This window comes from Rhinopithecus bieti, unplaced genomic scaffold, assembly GCF_001698545.2.
Source record: "Rhinopithecus bieti isolate Rb0 unplaced genomic scaffold, ASM169854v2 scaffold_6380, whole genome shotgun sequence".
In the NCBI taxonomy this organism is placed as follows: Eukaryota; Metazoa; Chordata; class Mammalia; order Primates; family Cercopithecidae; genus Rhinopithecus; species Rhinopithecus bieti.
This window is the reverse complement of record NW_016806642.1, coordinates 11,031,114-11,057,480: the sequence shown is the minus strand read 5'-3', so window position 1 is coordinate 11,057,480 and position 26,367 is coordinate 11,031,114. Positions and strand designations below refer to the sequence as shown.

Sequence of the window (26,367 nt, the reverse complement as noted above, 5' to 3'; positions counted from 1 at the left end):
AGAGAGGAAGTAGTCCCAGGAAAACAAAGTAATTTAAATGACATTTCCCGCACCGTACTGTATTGCTATGCTTTACAAACCATCCAACCAGCCAGAGCCAACCTCCCAATGCTTAACGCTTCCAAATGGCATTTCATCTGGGACCCAAGAGCTTGCGAGGCCAAGGTAAGTCTTACCTGGGAGGTCTGAGTCAAGTCACTCAGACTCTCTGGGCTCGATTTCCTCATTCATAAATAACATGGGACAATTTTATCTGCCTCATAGAATTGTTGCAGGAGTCAAGTGAGCTACTACATGTCAAGTGCTTTCAGAGCTTGGTTTGTAAGAGGTCTCAGTAATGAATGGTGGCCATTATTATTGCTTTTGTTACTGCTCTTATTGTTAGGGACTTGATCTTACCAAGCCCTAATGACCCCATCTCCAGAACAGTCTGACCCAAGGACGCTCTGCAGAGAAAGTCTGAGCACCACCAAGCATGCTTCCTGAGACTGGTGTGTCTTCCCAGCCTGCGTTTCCTTCACATTTCAGCTCCAACAGATTTCTGTGTTCTGGATGAAGCTGTTGAGCGCTAACTCTGCAATCTGTTCTGGCTGTTCAATAAACTTCTCTTCCTGGACAAGCTGTCACACGCATGTAAATATCACTTTATGCCTGGACTTTGATTTCTGAGTCAAACTTCTACTTCATGGTGGCTTTTAGGGTCATTCCCAATCCAGAGCCTAGGAATCACCAATAAAGTATCAAGCTTTCCTGTGGAGTGTGGATGAAAAAGATGAGGATGAAAGAGCTCCTGCCCTCAAGGAGCTTTCAGGACAATAGCCAGCTTGCAGCACAATGGGGTAGCTGCAGTAATACAGCTCTTTCCATTGCCACAACATACAGGTGACGATAAACTGAGCTTTCAAGAGGCTTAGTGACTTGGTGGATCTCACAGCTGGTAAGGAAGGCAGGATGTGAACTCATATCTTCTGACCTTGAATCGTCAGTGGTTTCCTAAACTATAGGTTCATGCAAAAGTAATTGCCTTTTAAAAAGTGCCATTTAAAGGCAATGACAAAAAAAAAAAAAGCAATTACTTTCACACCAACCTAATAGTTCCCCCTGGGAGAAGGAGTTGGTTCATTGTGATGAGCTCAAGTCAAAGCTGGTGGCCCATGTGACTTTAGGTAGCTATTAGGGTTCAAAAAGTGTCCTAACCCCTGTGTCGCCAAGGGTCAACTGTATGTTCCTGAGGCTGCTGGGCCTTTTTCATGAATACCTTTTAGTTAGTTGGTTGGCTCATTGCAAAGGGGGCTGGTGTTGAGAGATGAGATCATGGAAAGTTTCAGGGACTATGGAGCAGGATAAATGCTCTAGGCATACGAACAAAGCAAAGATCCCAAATAAATGTTTCCCACATTGCCCTGCCAATTGCTCTCATTTCTTGTGTGTGAAGGGAGGCGTACTAAAGACAGTGAAAGCCTTTGAGTCTCATAGACCTAGCTAAAGTCCTGGACTACTGTGTGACCTCGGTAAAGTTACACAGTCCTGTGAACCCCCATTCTCTTATCTGTAAATTAGGAGAATAAAACATGCCTCACAGGGTTGCTGTGAAGATTAAAAGGAGGGAAAAGTTGTAGAATCTTGCCCCAGTAGGGCTCAACAAATACTAATTCCCATTTTCCCAGTCCATCATCTGGCAAATAGATTGGAGATTCCAGGAAAAGACTGGCCTTATTTTACCAGATTTAAACATTAGAATGTAGAAATTGATGGAAATCAGGAACAATCTCCAGACAGGAGCCGTAATGGATTAATAGAGTTAGGTTAATTATTATTATTAGTAGTAGTATTGAGACTGAGTCTTGCTCTGTCACTCAGGCTAGAGTGTAGTGGCGTGATCTCGGCTCACTGTAACCTCTGCCTCTCCTGGGCTCAAGTGATTCTCCTGTCTCAGCCTCCCGAGTAACTGGGATTATAGGCACCTGCCATCACAACCACACCTGGCTAATTTTTGTATTTTTAATAGAGACAAGGTTTCACCATGTTGGCCAGGCTGGTCTCAAACTCCTGACCTCAAGTGATCGGCCTCCCAAAGTGTTGGGATAACAGGCATGAGCCACTGTGCTTGGTTGAGTTAGGTTAAACACACACATACACACACACACACACACACACACACACCACACACACACACAATCAAACTAAAACAAAACATGCCATGTTACGAGGTGATTAACAGGAATTTCATCCTTCATATGTATACATATGCTTAAAATGGATATTTTTACCATCTGTCATAGACTATTAAAATGGGTGCTTTTAAATAACGGAAAAGAAGTGTTGGCCCTGCTGTTCACAAGTGAAGGGTGGAAGGAAATGCACATTTTTCATCCTCACTTCCTATGAGATTTGTTCATGGAAGTGGCAGTACATGGAGGAAGAGGACGGACTTTGGAGTCAGAAGATGAGAGGGTTTGAACCAGTTCTGCCATTGAGAAGTGAGTAGTGCTGGACACACATTGACTAATATTTTTGAGCTTCAGTTTCCAGGTAAGTGGAGGTAACAGCTCCCTTTCCAAAGAATGCAGTATTGCAGAAAGAACACTGGATTACAAATCAGTGAATTCCTTAGTTCCAACCCCATTTCAGCCATTTACTTGAATGCATACTTGGATCACTTTCCTAATTCCTCCAAGCTTTAGTTTTCTCCCCATGAGTAAATAATGCCATTTCTCCTTTCAATCTCATAGGCTGGTTTTGAGGATATAATTCAGTACAAAACAAGACAAAACAAACAAAAAAACCTTGTAAATAGTAAAGCAAATATGCTAATGAAAATCTGCTATCATATCAATATAAAATTTAAGCTACTTTTTTTATCATATTAAATGTCATTTCAGATAAAATTGTCAAGGGATCTATCGTGTTTCTTTGCCTACTGAAAGGATAAACATTAGGTTTTAATTCTAGTTCTGGCACTTACTTCGTAAGCCCTGTGGTTGTATCTCTCCCACCATGCAGTAGCCATTCTGTTTGAGTGGTGTTGACTCGTACCCATCCTCAGCTCCAATGGTGGATCCTGATAAGTCCAAGCCAATCAAGATAATGCCATCCCCTGCCAGGCGATTGCTTCAGGGGTGCAGTTAGAGTGTTAAAGGCTTTGCTTCAATAGTTGGGGTGTGAGTCAGTCACACATCCAGCTGGATGTGAAAGCATGCAACCCTGGGAGCTGCTGGCAGCCATCTTGATATTACCAGGGAACAGCTGAGAAAGATTGCAAAGAAAAGGAGCCCTTGCTCTGACAATTATCATGATCCCCTGGATTAAACTGTGCCTGAAGCAGCATACTTCTGGGCTTTTCTGTTAGGTTGAGGCAACAAATTTTCTTGGTTGGGTTTGTGTTGGTTTCTCTGTTCTTGCAAGTAAAAAACCTAAGAAATACACCATGTAACCTTGAGCAACTTCCCTTACCCCTCTAAACTTCAGTTTCATGATAACAGGGCATAGTAGAATAGAATGCCTACCATAAATAGGGTCGCTGTGGGGTTCGACAGTGCTTGAAAAATGCTTAGCACCATGCATAGTTGATATGGTTTGACTCTGTGTCCCCACCCAAATGTCATTTCAAATGGTAATGCCCATGTGTCAAGAAAGGTAAGTGATTGAATCATAGGGGCAGTTTCCTCCATGCTGTTCTCCTGATAGTGAGTTCTCACCATATCTGATGGTTTTACGGGGCAGTTTTCCTTGCTCTTGCTTGCTCTTTCTTGCCTGCCACCATGTGAGACATGCCTTTTCCCCTTCCGCCATGATTGTGAGATTCCTGAGGCCTCCCCAGCCATGTGGAACTGTGAGTCAATTAAATCCCTTTTCTTTATAAATTACCCAGTCTCCGGTATGTCTTTATAGCAGTGTGAAAATGGATTAATAGTACAAAGTATGCATTCAGTATATGGTAACAATTTATATTACATTTGCAGCTCTTAACTTTGTGTTAAATGCTTTAAGTATATCATTTCACTTGGTCATTGGTCAAGCTAGGAGGACTTTTTTTGTCCCCATTTTACAATTAAGAAATGAAGGTTGGAGAGTTTATGTGACTTGTACAGGGTTCCACAACTACAGAAGCAGAGATTTTACAGAGTATGATTGTTTCTCCTTTTTTTCAATCCTTTGAAGATGATTATTGTACAGTGTCAATAAAATGTTAGTTGAATGCCTATAATGTGCAAAGCATTATAAGTATATAGCAGTAAATATATATGCTGTCCTTCAGTTTTAGAGGATAGTCTCACACTATCTGAATTATAGAAAAGATCAGGTTGAGTTTGTATCTTGGATTTATTAGCATCATGCTCCTAACAACTAAGTTAACCAGCCTATCATCTAAATCCTATAGGCACATGAAAAGTATTGACAGGAACAAAGTAGTTCTGCAACTAAGTGTAGAACATAGAGCTTATTTCCATATAAAATTATATATATATACACACACACACACACACACACACACACACACATCTTGTATTTCAACTGCTATTTAATTTCTTCTAAAACATTGAGCTGAACTGTAACATTCCTTTTACATTTGATTCCACTGGTTAAAAGTCTTTTTCATATACTATAAAGATATTATCTCTGCTCTTTCTGACATGGTGTCAACTTATATATGTTTCTAGCAAGTCTGAACAACACTATTAGAAGTGACAATGGGATGGAAGAAAGCACAGGTCTTTGCTACATTGTTTTCTTAGGAAATCTGCAGGAAAATCTAATGCTGTGTTTTACTGTTTACCTTTAGGTGACATTCTCCAAGTGTCTTTATATGTTACCGAGTGCCTTTTACAATACTCCAATCACAAGGCGTGTAAAAAATGATTATATGTAGAATAGTTAATGTGAATCTCTTCATGACCAATGTTGTCTTAGCAGATCAGGAAATTCCTTACAAGTAATGTATAATAAGCCCTAAGAAACATAAGCAGCCACTGAACTTGTCTTCTTAACAACTAGATATTTTGTCTAAGAAGATTTAATAGTGTCAGGACACATCCCAAATGAGATTTCACAGGCTTTCACAGGCAGGGGGAGAGGTTCTACTCTCCTACACTGCCTCATCTTCAGCTTTTCATGTCAATTTTGATAGAAGGGTCTGAGAGGAGAACCTATAAAATCAACCTGCAGAAAACACAAGTGGTCCCTGATTTCATAATTATGAGATTTTTACTTATATTGAAGCCATATGTGGGGAAGCTAATGAACAACTGAGAATAGTTTGTTCCTTCTCTTGATAGCTTAGTCTTAGGGAGGCTGAGGCAGGAGAATGGCGTAAACCCGGGAGGCAGAGCTTGCAGTGAGCTGAGATCCGGCCACTGCACTCCAGCCTGGGCGACAGAGCGAGACTCTGTCTCAAAAAAAAAAAAAGAAAAAAAGAAAAAAAGATAGCTTAGTCTTAGATATCTGAGAGTTGTGAAAAAATGGACAGATTTGTAGTCAGATAGATTCAGCTTTGTTCTATCTAGGTGAGAGACATTGGGTATATTATGTAACTTCTCCAAGCCTATTTGTCATTGTAAAGTGAGAATAATAAAAACTAGTAGGGTTATGGAACAAAGATAAATACAGGGCCCCGTTCATAGTAGGTACACAATACAAAGTAGACCCTTTCCTCTTTAATTCTCTAAGAAAATATTTATTTAATATAATGTATTTCAAGAAAAATGTCCTTCTTAGAAATATAACCTAAGCATAACTAGACTTCACTAGTTTGGGAATACAAATATTAAATAACTCGTATTTCCACATTTATATAATGCAGCAATTTCTGGGCGCCACTGGGGGTATGTCTTGTGCTGCTTCTCTTGTCGTTTTCCTCCAGTCCCCTTGTTGATATCCGCGGCTCAGAAAGGTCAACTTGGGGACGGTGCTTTGCCTCAGCCTCTTTTGATGAGACAGTGCCTTGCCTTTGCCTCTTTTTCTTCTCTGGGAACCCCAGAGATTCCCAAATGGTAATCTCATGGAGCAATCAAATGACACAACCTTGTTAAGACTTCAGTGCACCAGGAACATGCTGTGTCTCTGTGGAAATGCCTTCTTCCCAGTTCTGTTTCTTGCTTTGTCATCTGAACCGCAAACTGTACTTCTTTTGTCTCCCTATGAAAATGGCTTCTGCCAGTAGCATTTTCTCCAGTCATCCACAGGTGAAGACAAGGACATTCTCTATCCTGAGGCCCCCTTTTCCACATAATCCCACCCCGGTGCAAACTATTTCCTGCAAAAAGATAGCTTCAGACTGTTTCCTACTTCATCATAACCACCCAGACTTAGAAATCCAGTTTAGGCTCAGTTGAAACCTTCTCTACAATAAAAACTACTGTATGTGCTCATTTCTCATCCACTAGGGGTCTGCCTTCTAAATCAAAAGCAAGGAGAAGACAGAGTAAAATGTGTAATATAAATTTATTCTGTGACATTTTCCTCATTCAAGATATTTTAACATAGATTAAAATATATCAATATTTCATGAAAAATAAATTCTAGAAGAATTTAGATAATATCTGTAATATACATGATTTGACCCTGACTATCCTTTTTTTTTTCACTTCAAACATCATTTTTTAAAAAGTAACATAAAATGATAAGGACTGCAACATTCTTCATATATCTTGTGTCTCATAAATTTTAATTCAACTGCCAGTTCTTTTCTCAACTACGTATGTTAATGGTATTTGCTCCTGTTTTTGAACAGGAAGAGTATCCATTTTCTGTTTCTTTGTGATATTTAGGTCTTCTTTCTCTGATTCTTCAAGAAAATGCTCCATGCTGAGTTTGAATAGTAATCGAGGGTCTGGTTTAGACAGTGGTGGGCAATTACACATCTCTCTAATTTTGAGAGCCTATAAAGACATAATAAGATAAAAAAATACTATATATACATCAGTGTATTCAGATTGTTTCAGTAATCCGTAATATGTTCCATGTAAGACAAATAAAGAATGCATTCTGTATTTTTTTAATAAAAGGTATCTTGATTATGACACATAAAAGGGAACCACTGATAAATCCACAGTGAACAGTTGTTTTCATGATTTGGTCAAATAGTATTATTTTAAAAACAACAACAACGATAGTATTAATAATCTGTAACCACTGCCCAAATGCTGTTTTGAGGGTAAACAAATCTTAGAGATACCTCTATGGTTTCAGTTAAACTCTAGCCGACCTGAGAACAATCATTCAGATTTTAAAAGACTCTATGAGAGTTTTTTTTTCAAGAAAAAGAAAACTGCAGAATATAGATGACTGAATATACTGAAAAAAGATATATATAACTGATACAGTGTTGGGTAAAACTGATGATAATAACCTAGTGATACAGTTTGGATATATCTCCACCCAAATCTCATCTTGAATTGCAGTTCCCATAATTCCCACATGTCACGGGAGGTAACTGAATCACGGGAGCAGGTCTTTCCCATGCTGTTTTCATGATAGTGATTAAGTCTCACAAGATCTGATGGTTTTATAAAGGGCAGTTCTCCTGCACACGCCTTCTTGCCTGCTGCCATATAAGATATGACTCTTCTCCTCATTTGCCTTCCACCATGATTGTAAGCAACCCCCCCTCCCTCACCCCCGGCCATGTGGAACTGGGAATCAATTAAACCTCTTTCCTTTATAAATTCCCCAGTCTCAGGTATGTTTTAGTAGCAGCATGAGAATAAAACATTGCAAAGGAAGGAAAAGTAATCACGGTGTACTATGGGGCTCAGCTAGGACTAGTGCTTACAGTTGAAAATACCAAATCTTGATGAAACCAAAAAGTACAATTCATCATACTGAGAAGGGGAGAGCTGCATGGGTGTGTGCATGCACAGGGTGTGACACTGGAAAGAGAGGGCTTACGTCTCATCCTGTACAGTGGAAAATAAGTAAGGCCCAAAATTGAAGTTAGAACGTAGCAACATAAGCATGTTATTTAGACACAATGGGAAATACTAAACAAATCATCCAATAGAACTGGACATAGTTATCCCTGAAACGGATGGCAGAGTCGGAGGACTGGCTGCCGATTTAAGTAACTAGCCTTAGAACTATTTAACTCTTCAAAGTGGGTATATGGATAATTTTAAGATATAAGAAGTAAAATAATTTTTAAGGAAAAATAGTCTCAATATTTAAGGAGTTTTAAAAGAAAGACATTTAGGAGAAAAAGTTAATTTAGTTTTTTACTACTTCTGGCTTTCTGATACTGATGTGTCTTAAGGGAAGTAAATAAGGCAGTAAAGGAGACAATGTTTGGGGGACTGGTAAAATCTTAGAAAGACTATCCAGGCAAGGCCTCACTGGTAAGATAATGATTTGGGGGGTCAAGAGGGGGACAGACCTGAAGGACATGAGGCATGTCCTGAGACCATGTGGCAACCTAGGGAAAAACCATTCCAAGAGGGAGCTGCGAGCACAATGGAGATGGGAGTGTGCCTGGGGTGTTTTGGAACAGTGAAGAAGCAGGTACAGCTAAGTGGAGCAGGGTGGAGGAAAGGAGCAGATTATGTAGGACCTCACGCTAAGGTCATGCTAAGGATTTTAAGTTTTACTCTAAACAGCCTGCCTCTAATATCCATGGCAAGAATGAAAATGGAGGCCCAGATACCATGTTTCTAAACACCTAAAAGCAGTAAGTCAAGCTAATACATTACTACATAAAATCTGTTCTATTCTTCTACTTTGAGAAACACACATTCGAAATTACCTGGAAGTCCAGGTACAAAATTAGAATTCTTGAATTTCAGAACACGTAAGACTGTAGGGAGCTTACTGTGTAGCTGTTGACACTAGCCTGCCCCTCTCCCAGTCCTAGCTTATCTGGCACTGAAAAGGGCCTTGTGTGCATGTGTTCAAGGAAGAGGTCCACATGGGCCCTGACAGCAAGTTCAAACATGTTTGGGCAAGGAATTCCATTATCCCAGATACCCTGAGTTGGGTGTGGTAGGGGCACAGGTTCTTCTATGCAAACATTTCATTGAGTCCCACAGGAGAGGGGGACTTGTAGTCAGAGACGAGCCAGATAGACGTCCTCTAAGTGAATGGGGTCAGGGCAGAAGCTTGGGTCTAGGAGCACTTCTAGCTCTCATGAGGCTATGAGTTACCATTAAGGTAAGCTAGAGAGTTTGAAAAAGCATTACTTAATATGAAATTCTTCAGTGGCATTGGCCTTGTCTTATTTTTCTTTGTATTTCACAGCAGATTTAAGATGTTCCTTATATCTACTGAGTGTTAAGGAAATGTTTAAGTAAACTGAATTGACATAAAAAGAAAATGTTTCCCAACTATAGCACGTACAGCACTTAAGTAAACAGAAAATCAGACCCTCAGCTAAATGGTGACCTACTGTCCAAACGGGGATACCTTTGAGAATGAAAGGAGATGCTAGTGAGATTTGCACTGAGACATCAGGCATGAGCCAAGACTGTCTCCGCAAAACTGGGACGTATGGTCACTCTTGCATTAGCTCCTTTACAATCATGTTAATTTTCTTTCCCAAGTGAGTTTACCTGTCATGGCTGCTATATCAGTGTAGTGCCTATGTCTAAGCACTGCACTGGGATCAGTAAAGGGGGAGAGTACAGACTCCAGCAGGTAACAGCTGGCACAGCTGAGTGTGGCAATGAGAGATGCAAAGCAACAAAGAGAGGAATAGGATGCCATCCCCTATGATCTCTGTGTATTCAGTAAAAACTCTTCTATTTTTCTTAAATTCTCTTATTCAGTCTTTTTAATATAATAAATATTTAGAACACCACAGTGAGTAAAGTGCTAGGTACACATCAGTCAGAATAGTCATGGTCCCTGCCCTGATGTAAGTTACTTTGTATTTCTCCATTACTGGGCATTAGAATTGTCCCCATGGTTGTGTCTATTTGGCTTTTATAAATTACCCTGCTATAAAAATCTTTGTTTAAAAAAATCTTATTTTCTCACCTCCATTTGGAGTTATGTGAAGTCTAACAACCAAAACAGAATGATCTGATCAAAGAGTAAGTGCAGGTAGATTATAATTTTTGTTATATAGGACCAAACTGTGTTCTACCCAGAAAGGCCTTATCAACCTTTAATGTCACCAGCAATACAGGCATACTTGAGTTATTCACAGTTATTCACATAAGATTTCATGACTTTTATGTAGATAACGACAGAATTTCAAACCTCAGAATCTTTAGAAAATATCAGTTCAATTTTACAGATGAGGAAACTGAGTCTCAGAGAAGTTAAATGCCAGGCAAGGAACAAAAAGCTGGCTTGATCAATGTTTTTAAGAGCTATATTTGCTAAAACTTCGAAATAACCAAGATGTCCTTCGACAGGTGAATGGATAAACTGTGGGATATCCAGACAAAAGAATATTATTCAGATCTAAGACGAAATGAGCTATCAAGCCATGAAAAGATATGAGGAACCTTAAATGCATATTGCTGAGAGAAAAAAAGCTAATCTGAAAAGGCTACATGATTCCAACTATATGATATTCTGGAAAAGGCACAACTATGGAGACAGTAAAAAGATTAGTGGTTGCCAGGGGCTAGAGGGAGGGAGGAATGAGTAGGCACAGAGTGTATTTTTATGAGAGTGAAACTACTCTGCATGATGCTATAATGGTGGATACATGTCATTATACATTTATCAAAATGCACTGAATGTACAGCACCAAGAGTGAATCCTAATGGACTTTGGGTGATAATGATGGGTCAACATAGGTTCATCAATTGTAACTAATATTATCAATCTGGCATGGGATTTTGACGGTATGGGAGGCTGTGAGTATGCGGGGGGCAGATATATAAGGGAAATCTCTATACCTTCTACTCAACCTAAAAGTTGAGGCTTTAGAGTCTAAAAATAAAACAGAGTCTATTATTTAAAAAAAAAAAAAAAAAAGTTGGCCTGGAAGTAAAAAAGCTGGGTTTAAAACCTGATTTGTTTTACTGCTTTTGCCCTACATGCTTTTGTGCTCATGCTTTTTTGCACCACATGATGTTTTTTGAGTAAATTTTTACTGAATAAACGTACTTTGGAGATGTCTGAGCTAGGTTTCTTTAATTGCTAGAAATACTATATATTCTTCATACAGGTTTTCTATCACCACTCCTTCATGTGTGAACTGCTTCTCCTCTCCAACTATCTATCAAGCAGAATCGTGTTATGACCATACATATTTCTATCAAATCTTCATCTATTTTGCACAGTAAGATTTTATCGGATGTCTTGGTAACTTATTTTTTCTTTTTTCCTTTCCTTTCCACATTCATTTTATACATTTCAGGGTGCCAATGTCTTTTTATTTTTATAAATTCTAATCTATCTTATTAAATATACCTTCCTCTCTTCAAAAATGAGCAAAATTTTCCTACCATATAGCTAGAATATGTCTTTCCACTTCCTTTACTTTGTTTTCTGTGTTTAACTCCATGCATTGAACATAATAGGCACTTAACAAACGCATGCTAAATTTTAAACAAACATTTATAGAACACCAGCTATGAATACATCATTATGATAAATGTCATAGAGAAAATACTCTTAGGAGTTTATGGTTTAAGAAAAAGCAGGAATGTATTCTAATAGCAAGAATATATGGTTCTGAGACTCCTGAGGAAGATTTGAAGTTAAATACAGAATTAGCCAGCCTAAAGACTACAAGTGAAAGAAACTAACATCTACTGTCCACTTTCTATGTACCTTTCACTGTGTGAGGTATTTTACACATCTAAATTGACATTGGAATTTGAACCACTTTTGAAATCTTGGGCCTGGCATAAAACACTTACCATTAAAGTGTCTATGCCAAAGAAAGAGGGACAAGGGAGAGAAGGCAGCAGGACCTTACCTACAGAAATGCACAAGTATGTACATCCAACATCCAGGAGATATTGCTATCCTGATTTCACATATGAAGAAAACTAAAGGTTGGATTAGGTAACTTTCTCCAAGTTATATGGCTGAGTCAGAATTAAAACCCAAGACCCCTAAGACCACTGCTATCTTTATATGACTATTTCCTGTGACCATCTTTCTCCCGTTACCACCTATTAATTTCCTACATGTTAAATGTCTATAAGGGAGTGGAAGTACTGTTCAATTCTACTGCCAATTTTTCTATTTTTCACCCACTATTACATTGCTTATCTTGCCTATTATCACACATCGTGCAATAATTTAACAAATATTCACGGCCGGGCGCGGTGGCTCACGCCTGTAATTCCAGCACTTTGGGAGGCCGAGGTGGGTGGATCACGAGGTCAGGAGATCGAGACCATCCTGGCTAACACGGTGAAACCCCGTCTCTACTAAAAATACAAAAAATTAACTGGGTGTGGTGGTGGGCGCCTGTAGTCCCAGCTACTTGGGAGGCTGAGGCGGGAGAATGGCATGAACCCGGGAGGCGGAGCTTGCAGTGAGTGGAGATCGCGCCACTGCACTCCAGCCTGGGCGACAGAGCAAGACTCCGTCTCAAAAAAAAAAAAAAAAAAAAAAAACACAACAAATATTCACTAAGCATCTCAACTTGTCATAGGTACTATGGATATAGCAGTGTACACAGGCCTTACACTCTAGGGTAAAAGACAATAAACAAATAAGGTAATTTTAGTTAAGTACATGAAGAAACTAAAGAGTGAGGTGTGTTGGACGGACAATGAGTACATGGAAGGGAGGCAATTTGAGATTGTGAGATCAGAGAAAGCCTCCCCAGGACAGTGACATTTGCCTAAAGAACTGAGGGAAGAATGTTTCAGACAGAGAAATCAGCAAGTAGAGGAGCTGTAAGGAGGACACTAGCTTGATGGGGAACATACATTGGTCTTGTATGTTTCCTTGACCAAGGAAAGCCTAAGTAAAGGGGCATGTGGTGAAGTTGGTGAGGTAGGCAGTGGCCAAATTATGTGACTGGAAGACCTAGGAAGAGTCTGGATTTTTATTCTAAGTTATGGAATAAGATGAGAGGTCACTAGAGGGTTTTAACCAAGGAAAGGACATTACAGTGATCACTCTGGCTACATACTGAAAATAGGTTGTTAGGAGTTGAGGTGAAACGTGACATCATGAGGTGAAAAGTGGCAACAGGAAATGACTGGGTAACGTGGGAGGAGATGATGGTGACTTTTACTGGGAAAGGAGCAGTGGTGAAGTTGAGAAGGGCATGGATTCTTAATGTACTTGTTGAGGCAGTCAAGAAGATTTTTTCATGAATAGGATACGGAAGTGAAGGAAAGAGGAATTGAAGATGAGTCTTAAATTTCCTCTTCTGTTTTAATAGCTTTTCTTTTATGATGCTGCTCATGCATCTGAGGATAATTAACTTGCTCATAGTAAATAATTACTATAATGTAATATCATATTGTCAATTAATGACCCCAGCCCATAAATTCTTTTAAAGTTATTGTTTTTATCAAATTGTCAAAACAAAATCATTTATGCTCGTAAATGAATCAGAAACTTAATAACATACCTTTCTATACTTTGAAGGTAGAACTAATTAGTAACTAGGCAATTGTTCTCTGAATTTTTGAAAAAATTCTCCAGATTAAATCCCATCAGGGCTTGGCGTCCTTTTCTTTGCTAATTTATTATGACTCCATGGGTTCTAATATAGTTTTTAAAATTTGATTTATTTATACCTTACTTCTTTCTAAAATTAATTTGAGAAGCTTCATTCTAGCTATAATTTCTACTCCTAGCTGCAACCACTCTGGCAATTCCCCTCCCCCCCCAACACACATACACTTTAATTACTTCTGATTTTGATCCGAGCTAATAATTAACATCATCTAACTAAAAATAACATTCTCTCAAATATTTTGGTTTTCTTGCATGTTACCATACCTCTTCTCCTGATCCTATTTACATTTTACTCTTCGTCTAACTAATCTAATGATTGTGACTTTGACTAAATTTCCCAAAGAACTGTCATTTTGCTTACTTCTGCTTAATTTTATTAACTATATTTACCCTATTTGAGACACTTATTGTTCTATATTTCTTTTCTCTTTTTCTAATATAGATATTTAAACTGATAAAATTTTCTTTAAATACAGATTTAGTAAACACTCGTGAAAATATAACTACATTATAAAGTTCATTGATTTTAAGGCATCCTCTTATCATCATAGATTTCTCTCTTGCTTTACATGTGCAGAATTTTAATTTTCATGTGGTTATCCATCTTTTAATTTTTGTTGTATTAATTTTACTATACTATGTTCTGATGATTGGAACCATAACTTTTTATTTATTTATTTATTTATCATTCCAATAGGAACTTCTGAGATTCTGGTACACCCATCACTCAAGCAGTGTACATTGTACCCAATGTGTAGTCTTTTTTTTTGAGACAGAGTTTCGCTCTTGTAGCCCACGCTAGAGTGCAATGGCGCGACATCAGCTCACTGCAACCTCTGCCTCCCGGGTTCAAGCAATTCTCCCGCGTCAGCCTCCCAAGTAGCTGAGATTACAGTCATGCGCCACCACACCTGGCTAATTTTTGTATTTTTAGTAGAGACAGGGTTTCTCCATGTTGGTCAGGCTGGTCTTGAACTCCAGACCTCAGGTGATCTCCTGCCTCGGCCTCCCAAAGTGCTGGGATTACAGGCGTGAGCCACCATGCCCAGCACCAGTGTGTAGTCTTTTATCCCTCACCCCCTTCTCACTGTTTCCCCTGAGTCCCCAAAGTCCACTGTATAATTCTTATGCCTTTGCATTCTCATAGCTTAGATCCCACTTATGAGTGGAACATAACATTTTTATATTATGTACAGATATTTTTGTCCAAGTTTTATAATCAATATTTTCATGAAAGATGTGTATTTGAAAATACATTCCTTTTTTTAGGATTTAAAATTCTTATGCCACTTAAAATTTATTTTTCATACTATTCAGCTGAATCATTTGGTAGTTCCTTACTTGATCCCTGGTTTTCTAAGAATGGCAGGGTGCAAGCTAGTTACAATTATATTTAAACAAACAAACAAAACTGTATATTTTATCTAACTCCTGATGGTTAGTAGACTCTGGAAACAGCACTGTTGCAACCGAGCACTTCACTGACATATTGTTCTATGTGTTTCACTTACTAAGGATCTTCTATCATAAAAAAAAGTTAGTTTTTCTAGATATCACACCAAAGTGTATTAGTTCCACTGTTTTTTGTTTGTTTTGTTTCTTTTCTCCTCAACTCTTACACTTCCTCCAACAGCAAGAAGTATAAGAACTTACAAGGAAAGAAACATCTTCCTTATACTTACGAAAAGCAAGGTCCAAAGTCATTCTTACTCTTCTATGTCTTTAAGTTTTGTCTTTTTACCTAAGTAGCTTATAAGAGCCTGTCTTTGCAATGAAGATTAAACACTTCATAAGTTTAAATATCTAAGCATTGTCATTTCAGGGCTTCTCATGGATGATACTCTGGGAATCTCCTAAAAATCCATCTTAAGAAATGTTACCTAAATTAAAAAATGTGATATAGAAACCACAATCAAAGAAATGAAGACATGTACAAACGAACGAATGTATCTTTCCCACTGTTAAATGCAGCTTGGATTTCCTGGTGCCTTTTCAATATTCTTTCATTTTTTTAGACATTTTTTTTTTTTTTTTTTTTGCTTTGGGCTTTTTAATTTGGTTGTGCTATGTTCCTCTATCTTCCGCATCAGTGAGTCTTTGCTCTGGGGTATCAATTCTGCTCGTTACAGCCTCCACCGAAAGTTTTACAGCTTCTCTGCTGAATTCACAAGTTTAACAATTTTCTGAAATGGATTTATCTTACATTTGTAAAGATGTTCTTTCAGCTTCTGTCACTTTCAGTGCAGCTAAATCAACCTTATCATGCCAGCTTCAAGTGGCATTGCTTCTATGTTCTTGCCACCTTGCCCGGCCTCTCCCATAAAGTAACATTTTTAAGTCTGACCTGAGATTTGATTTTGTTTTTCATATTTCTGCTCTTTAAAACTTATCTCACTGGGGAACAATGAATATTTCAGAGGCTTTGTTTTGTGTTGCTATTGCTGAATTTAGTTTACATGAGGGTCCTTGTAGAGTTATTAAAGATACTTAGATATCCAATACTCTTTTAAATAAGATTACCCTCATTTTTCCTTTCAACTCTGTTCTTCCAACTCTTGTACACTTACCGTTCTGATTTTTTAAAAGTCTCTCTTACCTACCTCTTAAATCTACTCTTAAATAAGAGAAAAGTGTCTGCAACATCTTTTATTCATAATTTGGCTGGTCTGAGTTCTAAATAGATTCTACATAGATTTCTCCTGAAGGCACACTTCTCAGGTTGTTTGAAAACTGATTATTTGCAGGGGGGTGCTAAATTATCACCCCACAATCACTTGCTGGCCACAAGGAAGAAAACCACCTTTACAAACAAAGAACCAGGCCATCACCATCCAACTCCCTGATGGCCTTCAGCATCACCAAATGTGGGGCAGCCAGGTATTAAGAGACTTCCAACACAAAGCACTTTGAAGCATAGCTGCATCACCTATAAAATACCATTCCCAAAATTTAACTTCTATTTACAGGTATACATAGAAACAAGTTAGAAATACCATGAAGAAGCAATCAAGTAAACCCAGAATCTACAATGTGGTATTATATATACTCAACAATTCAATGACAAGTTTTAAAACAAACAAAACAAAAGGGAGGGGGGCACTGTTCTGTTCTAAAGTCAAAAGGACTTTAGGGACATAAGGACCAAATGCAATGTGTGGATCATGAAGTATCCTAATTTAAACAGGTCAACTGTAAAACCGTTGAGATACAGAACTCTGATGTAGACAGAATATTTAATTTTAAGAAATCACTATGAGTTTCCTCAGGCATGATAATGTTATGATTGTGGAAGAAAATGATACTACTTTCTGAAATGCATACTAAAGTTGATGGAGTGCAGGACATATCATTCCCAAGTATGACTCCAGGAGACCAGACTATGCCACCCCAAATATGCCTCTTGAGCGTAAGAGTTATTTTCTACTAATTATTTTGGGAAACAGCAGACATAGGGGAAGTTCTGAAAACAGGAAGAAGTTACCCTTTTCTCAGAAAAATGTATCTATACAGGAAATCTCTAAGTGTGTCTCCCTCTCTGTACCAGGAAGAGAAGGATGACTCTAAATCACTGGAAACTCTTATCAACAAAGAAGGTACAATCTACATAACAAACCTTACCCTTGCTCACTGTGCTTTTCCTGACCACCTCTCTACAACCTGGCTTTCCCTACACCCTTCTGTCTTTGTTTCAGCTGACGATGGTATTTATGCCTGAACTCAAAGCCACCTCTTGGAGAATTATTCATGCCGTGGGTATCTCCCAGGTATACAGGAAGTATACCTGTTAATAAACTCCCATTTACCTCTTGTTAATCTGTCTTTTAATACAGGGGTTCATCTCAACTAAGAACTATGAAGCATAGACAGAAAATGATTTTTTCCTCCCCTATAAAGCCCTGATATCTGGGCTTTATATCAAAATACTTCTGGGAAAAACAGAGAGATGGGACAGATGAAGCAAGTGTACAAAAGGATTATCCTGTTCAATATCAGTGAGTGAAAAATAGGGACTCATTAAGCTATTCAAATTATTCTCTATCTTGACATGTGTTTTAAACATTTATAATAATAGTAAAACTAAAACTTAAAAAAAAAAATCTTTTCCATTGTCTTCCATTCTTCTCTACCATTTTTGCATTCCTATAACTTCACTCTTGATTTTACAACTATGTTTTAGTTCTACATGGCTCATGAGAGGTTTAAATCTTAAATATTTCTCCTGGAAAATGAAACTCGTCACTTTATTACCACCTCTATTTCCAACTCTCTCCCTTAATTTCTAAAAGCAAACATATACTTTTCAGAAGGCCTAAGGAGTTAGGTGTCAATGACTCTAATCCAAAGACTCATTATGCAATAGATTTAACAGAAAATAGTGAGAATAATAGGTAACTACTTTAAAAGACAGAAAAGAAATACAACAAGGATAATGCCTACATGGCTACTTATTAACAGAACAAAAACTCTACAAAGGAAATCTCTAAGTCATTTCGGCATTCCTTATTGTCTATATATGTATGTTTCTTGAATTCTCTTTTGAACTAGTTGTAACATATTACAGTTTCCCTCATTAATGAGTTAAATAAAATCTCAGAGATGTGTTCATTTTATATTTGAATGATTCATGATTTCACCTTTTAAAAAAATTATTGTTTAATTCATTTAATTTCCTTTCACAAACACTGCAATGGAAATTGGAGTCTGACTAGTTTTTGAAGTGTTCTAAAGTAAATAGGTATAAATAACTGAAGTAAATAATTTAAAGTAAATAAACATAAAAAATTAAAAATTAAGACCACCTTGACATAGGGCAATTATCCTCTGGAATGATAAAATAATTAGGAAAGGTTTTCAAACAAACCTATAAAAACATTTGATAATCAACTACTCCTAAATATGAACATGATTAAAATCCTATCATTTGCAACAGTATGGATAAATCTGGAGGACATTATGCTAAGTGAAATGAGCCAGGTACAGAAAGAAAAATACTATATGGTCTCAATTACATGTGGAATCTAAAAAAGTCCAACTCAGAGAAATTGTGAGTAGAATAATGATTACCACAGGCTGGGGATTGGAGAGTAGGAATGGGGAGGTGTTGGTCAAAAAGTATGAAGCTTTGCCAGCCTGGGCAACACAGCAAGGCCACATCTCTACAAAAAAAAAAAAAAAAAAAAAAGGCCAGGCATTGTGGCACATTACTATAGTCCTAGCTACTCTGGAGAGTTGAAGTGGGAGAACTGCTTTAGCCCAAGAGTTCAAAGCTGCAGTGAGCTACGATCGCACCACTGCACTCCAGCCCGGGGAACAAAGCCAGACTCCAGATAGCTAGCTAGCTAGCTAGATAGCTAGATAGATAGATAAGATAGATAGATACTAAAAAGTACAGTTTCAGTTAGGAGAAGTAGCTTCTGGAGATCTGCTATACAGCACTGTTACTACAGTTAATAAAAATGTACTCTATATTTGAAAATTGCTAAGAGAATAGATTTTAAACATTCTTGCCACAAAAAACAAATATGTGAGGTGATGAATATGTTAGTTGGTTTAATTTAACCATTACACAATGTATACAGATATTGAAACATCACGCTGGACTCCATAAACATATACAATTTAAAAAATTAAAGTAAATAAAAAATAAACACTCATATTTTAAAAAAAAAACTGGCTATACTTATTCCCAGTAACAACAAAGGATTTACGAAACAACTGCTAATACACATCAGTATTCTGACAGGTATTACATATCAAGTAAAACATCAAATATTTATTCACAAAAAATAAAAGTTGAAAAAAAAAAGAAAAAAATGGAAAAAAATTAATACCAGAGAGTCTTTATGACTGGATTAAAAGCTTCCTTTGAAAACAGAAAGCAAGACATTTCAAGGGGAAAAAAATCATCTTTATTTTTTAGCATGTTTTCTAAAATATCAATCCTTTCCCCTTTCCCCTCAAAAGCAATTTTTTCTAATAGCCCATTCATTTCAGCCTCAAGTAGATACACATCGCATGCACCATAATGTTTTTTTTAAGGGTTTAGACAATGTTACTGTCAGGCTTCCTGGCTTTATATGATTCACAGGCCAATTCAATTACAGTAGCTGCTATGATATTTGCCTTTTCCTCAACATTCTTTATGTCAGACAAAATGAAATTCTGTAAGGTGAACAGTGTATGTTTGTGCACACTGGCCAACGACATTTCACTTCAATGTTAAACACTCTCATATTTTCTGCTCATGAGATGTATAATATTAATGATTTATTCATTTACTTTGTCCAATTATAAATGTATAAGAATGATTTACATGAGTTCAAATCCCTGGCTTCCTGAAAGTGTAAAGGATTCAGAATAAAAGGAGATTAATATGAATGCAGCCATCAAGTGATTCTGGTATCTAAAAATTGAATGAAGTGAATTTGATAAAGATTTTTTAAAGTTTCTGAATAAAGCCAGAATTGAAAGCTCTAAAACATTCAAATATATATCCTATTCAAATTATGATTATAAACATAACCATAAACAATGAGTAAGTTCAAATTAAATATTTTTCCTATACATTCTATCATTCTCTATACCCTTCACCCAACAAAGAGGGGATGGCGGAGAGAAACAGGGTTCATAAGTGAAGTGGAGATAAGAAATTCAGTCTAAATATTTTCAGTTTTAAAATAAATCTTTGAAGCAGATATCTCATATTCACATCTATTCATATTTTATAACAATCTTTACAGAAAAAAGTTAAATAAGGTGTCTCTTTCAAGGACAAATTATAATATACATAAAGTCTGAACAGTCTAACTATAATTTTAAAACTGTCATACTATTAAACATCAACAAATTGATACATCTCTCTTCATTTTTTCACCCAAGTTGTTATGATAACCAAAATATGTGTAATATGTGTAATATGTGTTTAACTGATTATTTCAAGTCAATAAAATTATAACATATCAGCTTATTAACTACAAGTAATAATTGCTACAAACCTGTATTTATCCTTTTTAAATGCTAATGGATCACAAGATCATATTTAACTAGGCAATTTATACATGATTTATCTTGAAATTCACATTTAAAAAAGCAAAGATTTGCTTTTTTTTCTAATGTGATGTGTTATCTTGACTTAAAAACAAAGCAAGAAAGGAACTAATCTATTTTCTGAACAATATACTATGGTAAAATGATCCAAAATTATATTACGGTACTTTGCAGGAGTTGTAGATCACATTGTTTTCAAACATAAGTGACCTTGTCACTCCTCCAGTCCTCTGCTCAAATCCCTCCACTAGTGTCCCATCTCTGTGAACAAAAGCCACAGGCCCACGCCCTCCTCCTTCTCTTGCTCACCCCATTCCACCCACACTGGTTTTCTTGTTGTTGCTCCTGCCCCATGGCCTTGTACCCTTCCCCAAGACAGCCACAAGCCTGGCTCCTTCACTTATTTCAAGTTTGTGTTCAAGTATCAGCTTCTCAATGAAACCTTCTTTGATTGCTGAATGACCCCATTTTACACTGCTATTCCTGCACCCCTCCCATCTCTGCTCAAACATAACTGTCTGCTAAGGACCCATGTGTTCCTCTAAAATTCATATTTTGAAGTCCCAACCTCCAGTGTAACTATATTTGGAAATAAGGCCTAAAAGGAGGTAACTAAGGTTTAAAGAGGTCTGAAGGGTGGGGCCCTGATCCAATAGGATTAGTAGTTTTTTAAGAAGAAACAATACATTTATAGTAAGAAACAATACATTTTTGTGACGATATGCAAGGGATCCAATAAGAAATAAAAATACACAATCTTAAATAAGCTAAAGTTTAAAAATCACAATGGCCAAAATTTGTGTTCTAATCACAGAACCACAGAATCCTGCTTTCTTGGTTCTCCTCCTATGAATCTGATCCAACACAGGCTCTGTCTTCCTCCCATCCATTAAATGTGGAAAATATGTAATACTGTTACTTTGATCTTTTTCTCTAATCACTTCCTACATGAACTCATCCATTCTCATTGCTTCAACTATAGCTTCTGTTTAGATGACTCTGAAACTCTGAAATCTTCATCTCTGGCCTGGACTTGTCTGTGCTCTCTAGTGCTGTATTCTCAACTGCCTTTGAGGGGATCATCACTTCACCATACTGCTAGAGATGTCAAAGGACAGGAGCCTTAGGTACAACATAACATACTCACTAGAGCATGCTACATAAAATATAATTTTAAAATGTAGTATTAGTAAGGCCGGGCGCGGTGGCTCAAGCCTGTAATCCCAGCACTTTGGGAGGCCGAGGCGGGCGGATCACGAGGTCAGGAGATCGAGACCATCCTGGCTAACACAGTGAAACCCCGTCTCTACTAAAAAAATACAAAAAACTAGCCGGGCGAGGTGGCAGGCGCCTGTAGTCCCAGCTACTCCGGAGGCTGAGGCAGGAGAATGGCGTGAACGTGTGAACGTGGGAAGCGGAGCTTGCAGTGAGCTGAGATCGTGCCACCACACTCCAGCCTGGGCGACAGAGCAAGACTCCGTCTCAAAAATAAATAAATAAATAAATAAAATGTAGTAGTAGTATATCGACTCACATAATTCTATACACTGCCTGAGAAACTGCCTTCTTTCATTACAGAAATTAGACTATGATAATAGGGAATTCCAATCTTTGAGTTATGACTGTGTATTCTAATTAACAATATACCCTTGTACTATCAGTTTCACTTCAACCACTGAGTTATTCCCAATATTGCAATAGAGTTTTATTACTTTCAAATTGAATTTAATCACTTGGGGTGGGGAATATAAGAAATTATATGAGGTTTTCAAATTAAGTTTCTGAACTAGGATAGTTTATTTTAGAAGAAAATGTGTCATGTCTTTGTCTTCATCATTGGCTCCCAAATAACATTTGTTTCTCTAGCCATTTTTCTTCCTACTCACTAATCAATTCATTATTATTTTAAAGACTTCTCTAAAGCACAGTTTTTACCTCTCTGAAGATGCTCAGTAATTTGATGATGAAATGACAACTCAAAATTTAGGAAAGTCTTCACATGAAAAGTTGGCTAACAGAATTTATTATCTAATTAAACAAACCACATATTTTTAGAATTTCATTGAGCAAAAATACAAAGAAAAAATCCAAGAGAAAATCATACTGTTATTATTGCTTTAGAGACAGGCCCAGGCCTCCCAGGTGCAATAAAGTCCCGGGGGCCTTGGATAGCATGAAGGACCTTATAGTCAGTGATCCTCAGTACAAGTCAGTTACTGATGAAATACATAATGTCCCATGCCTATAGTGCCTTTTTAAGAGGAATAATTACTACATATTATATCAGGTAAATTTCACTGCTACTTCTTTCTCAAATATTTTTTATTCAAATTAAGGATATAAATGACATCTAGTTAAGATAGGTGCTGATGTAAACTGAATGTTTGTGTCCTGCCAAAATTTGTACGTTGGAATTCCAACTCCCAGTGTAACGGTATCAAGAGGTAAGGGCCTTTGGGAGGTGATTGTCATAAGGGTGGAGCCCTCATGAATGGGTTAGCGCCCTTATAAAAGAAGCTATTGAGAACTCCCTTGCCCCTTCTACCATGTGAGGTTACAAGAAGATGGCTGTTTATGAGCTGGGAAGTGGGCCCTCACCAGACACCAAATCTGTTGGAAATTGGATCTAAGACTTCACAGCCTTCCAAACTGTGAGAAGTAAGTTTCTGTTGTTTATAAGCCACCCAATCTATGATATTTTGTTATAGCAACCTGAACAAACTAAAATAGGTGTTAAGAAGTCATGCTTGGCTGTCCTCAATGCTCACAAAAGGTACAAAGTATGCCTAAACTACCAACAAATCCTGTCATTACTCCTTTCAAAATATATCTAGAATCTGACTGATTCTCTCCCCCATTTTCTGCTACCAGATACCTTGGTCCAAGCCACCATCATCTCCTACCAGGATTACAAGTCTCCTAAATAATCTCCCTGCCTACTAGTCTACTCTCTACATAATAATGCCAGTGATCACAATAAAACATGAGTCAAATCAAGTCATTCCTCTGCTCAATATCCTCAACTAGCTTCCCCTATCACTTAAAGTGAAAGACAAGTCCTTAAAATGGCTTAGAAGATCCTTCATGGTCTGGTCCCCCTTCACCTCATCTTGAACTGTTCTTCCCCTCCCTTACTCCATTCAGCCCCAATGTCTTCCTTGCTATTCCCTGAACACATCAAACATACATTCACTTTAGGTTCTCTGCATCAGCTGCTTCCTCAGCCTGAAAGGCTCTCTCTCCCTCCAGACAGCTAGAGGACTTGCTCCCATGCTTCCTTCCAGATTCTGATTAGTGAGGCCTTCCTTGACAACAGAACATAGACTAGTACCCCTTCTCTGCTGCCCGCCCCTCTCTAATACCTTTAACCTGCTTTATTTTTTACCAAAGTGCTTATTATTGCTAGGTATACTACATGTTTGTTTCTTATTTGCATTACCTAACTAGAATGTTAACTCCAAGAGAACAGACTGTTTTGTTCCTTGCTCATTCCCCAGCAATAGAATACAGAATAGATTATCAATAAGTATCAATAAATATTGATCAAATAAATGAATGAATAAATCTTGCATTAGTTTCTTATCCCAAACCAGATGCAGATTCATCTTCCTTCAAACTGCATACCACTATATGTTTATTTTTCTTATGATAAATCATATCCTTGTATTAATAATCATTCTTTATGTATCTTAGCATCCTGTAAATATCAAGAACCATGTCTTATTCCTCTTTGTATCCCCCACATCTAGCATCATTTCTTTCTTTTAAGAGGTACTCAGTATTTGTTGGGCTGAATTTGAAAAAATACTGAAAGATAACTTTTTTTTTTGAGACAGAATCTCACTCTATCGCCCAGACTGGAGCACAGTGGAACAATCTCGGCTCACTGCAACCTCCGCCTCCGGGGTTCAAGCGATTCTCCTGCCTCAGTCTCCCAAGTAGCTGGGACTACAAGCACATGCCACCACACCGGGCTAATTTTTGTATTTTTAGTAGAGATGGAGTTTCACCCTGTTGGCCAGGCTGGTCTCGAACTCCTGACCTCAGGTGATCCACCCACCTCAGCCTCCCAAAGTGCTGGGATTACAGGCATGAGAAAGATACTTCTATAATACACCTGGATCTGTTGTGCTATGCTTTAGTGCGTGGCCCAGTACCAATTCTTAAATTGCTAAAAAATGTTCTGCTTTCATAACAAGCTACCAAATTTAACACAAGTGAGACAGAAGAGAGTGTGTAACCTGCCTCAGAGATGCCTAACATCCATTTTGTCCTGATATGGAAACCATAAAAACATTTTGAATGATGTCAACAAATCAAAAGATTTTCAGAGGATACTGAAAACTACTTGGCAGAAAGCCACCTCAGCTTGACCCACTTATGAATTCTACAAAAAGAAAAGCCAGAGAGCAAATGCTTAAAGAAATAAATAACCAGAAACAAACTAACATGAAGATTTTTTTTCCTAAAAAAACAAATTCCAGCATCACTACTACAATTAATATCCATTTGACCCAAAACTTTTGTACAGCTCATTAACTGGATATTTTTAACAAAAAGCTTAAATCACCAAGGAAAGATTAAATTATCATCAACATGTTTAAAAAACTTAATATGCCTTGAGTTTTAAACTTTCATCAACTCAGTTAAAATTCAAGTCTCACACTAAAGGAGTTAAACCTTCATTATTAAGAAAAGTGAACCATACACAGCAATTTATTCTCCAAGACTTGTGGACAAGTAGAATTTTGCTTTTCAGTCAAATTCTTTGACAACTGATAATCCATAATTATAGTAATCAAAATAGTTAATAGGCTAGAACTCTCTTTTACCAGGCAGAAGTGACAGCATTAAAAATAAATGATACAGTAAAAACAATGTCCCGCCTGCTACAGTGTCAGCTCACCTGAGGTATAAGTCTATCCAGATGTTCAACTCGATTGCCATGAGAAGGGTGTGTAGATGACCATTCTGGCATCTTGGGTAGGCCATGCAGGCTATCGACAAACTCCATTTGCTGCCAAAACACTGAACTGGCTCTTATGTCTACACAAGCCTAAAACCAAAATTAGTAAAACCACACAATGAGCTCAGTTTTGAGGATTTTTTTAAAAAATACAACTTTATGTCACTACATGCTTTAAAGTCATTTTCTATGATCGTTTTAATAAAAGTAGAACATGCCCACTGCTTAGAAAAAGACCCACCTCAAACAACATGGTATCACAGTACTGAAGTAACAGAATGCCTGCCCTTCCCATATACAACATTCACAATAACCCTGCTAACCAAAGATAGCTCACTATTTTCAGTATGATGAATATTAAGAACATGTATTAAGGGTAAAATCTTTTACACAAATTAAAAATTTTGTTTTCATAAAAATAAAGTTTTAAAATATAATGTGTTATTAAACTGCATTAAAGGAACTTTACTTCTATGCCACTAGAACAATCAAAAAAAAACTTCAAATAAACATAAAGAGAAGACATTTTTATTGTGCACATCAATTTACCCACTTTTCTCAATGTATATGGAGGATATATTTAATTCATATTATACCTTATAAAGCACAGTACCTTATAAAAGTATAATATAAAAGTACATTAGTGCTTTTTAAAAGAATATATGTAGATATTGTGTATGTGTATGCACAATTCCATCATACACTCATATACATACTCATACATATATACTTGTATATGCACAGAACATATCTGAAAA

General features: G+C 37.3%; 1 protein-coding gene across 3 annotated transcripts in view; it reads right to left on the bottom strand.

The window, feature by feature from the left end:
• Positions 1 to 6,422: 6,422 nt before the first annotated feature.
• The window catches only part of OMA1 (OMA1 zinc metallopeptidase), a 66,735-nt gene continuing 46,790 nt past the window's right edge, over positions 6,423 to 26,367 (bottom strand). For all 3 annotated transcript variants that reach the window (XM_017877254.1, XM_017877255.1, XM_017877256.1), the window contains exons 8-9: positions 25,550 to 25,699; positions 6,423 to 6,878 (exon numbers count right to left, since the gene is read on the bottom strand). In XM_017877254.1, the coding sequence (XP_017732743.1) occupies positions 6,669 to 6,878; positions 25,550 to 25,699 (360 nt within the window). In that variant the 3' untranslated portion in view covers positions 6,423 to 6,668. The remainder of the gene's footprint in view (positions 6,879 to 25,549; positions 25,700 to 26,367) is intronic.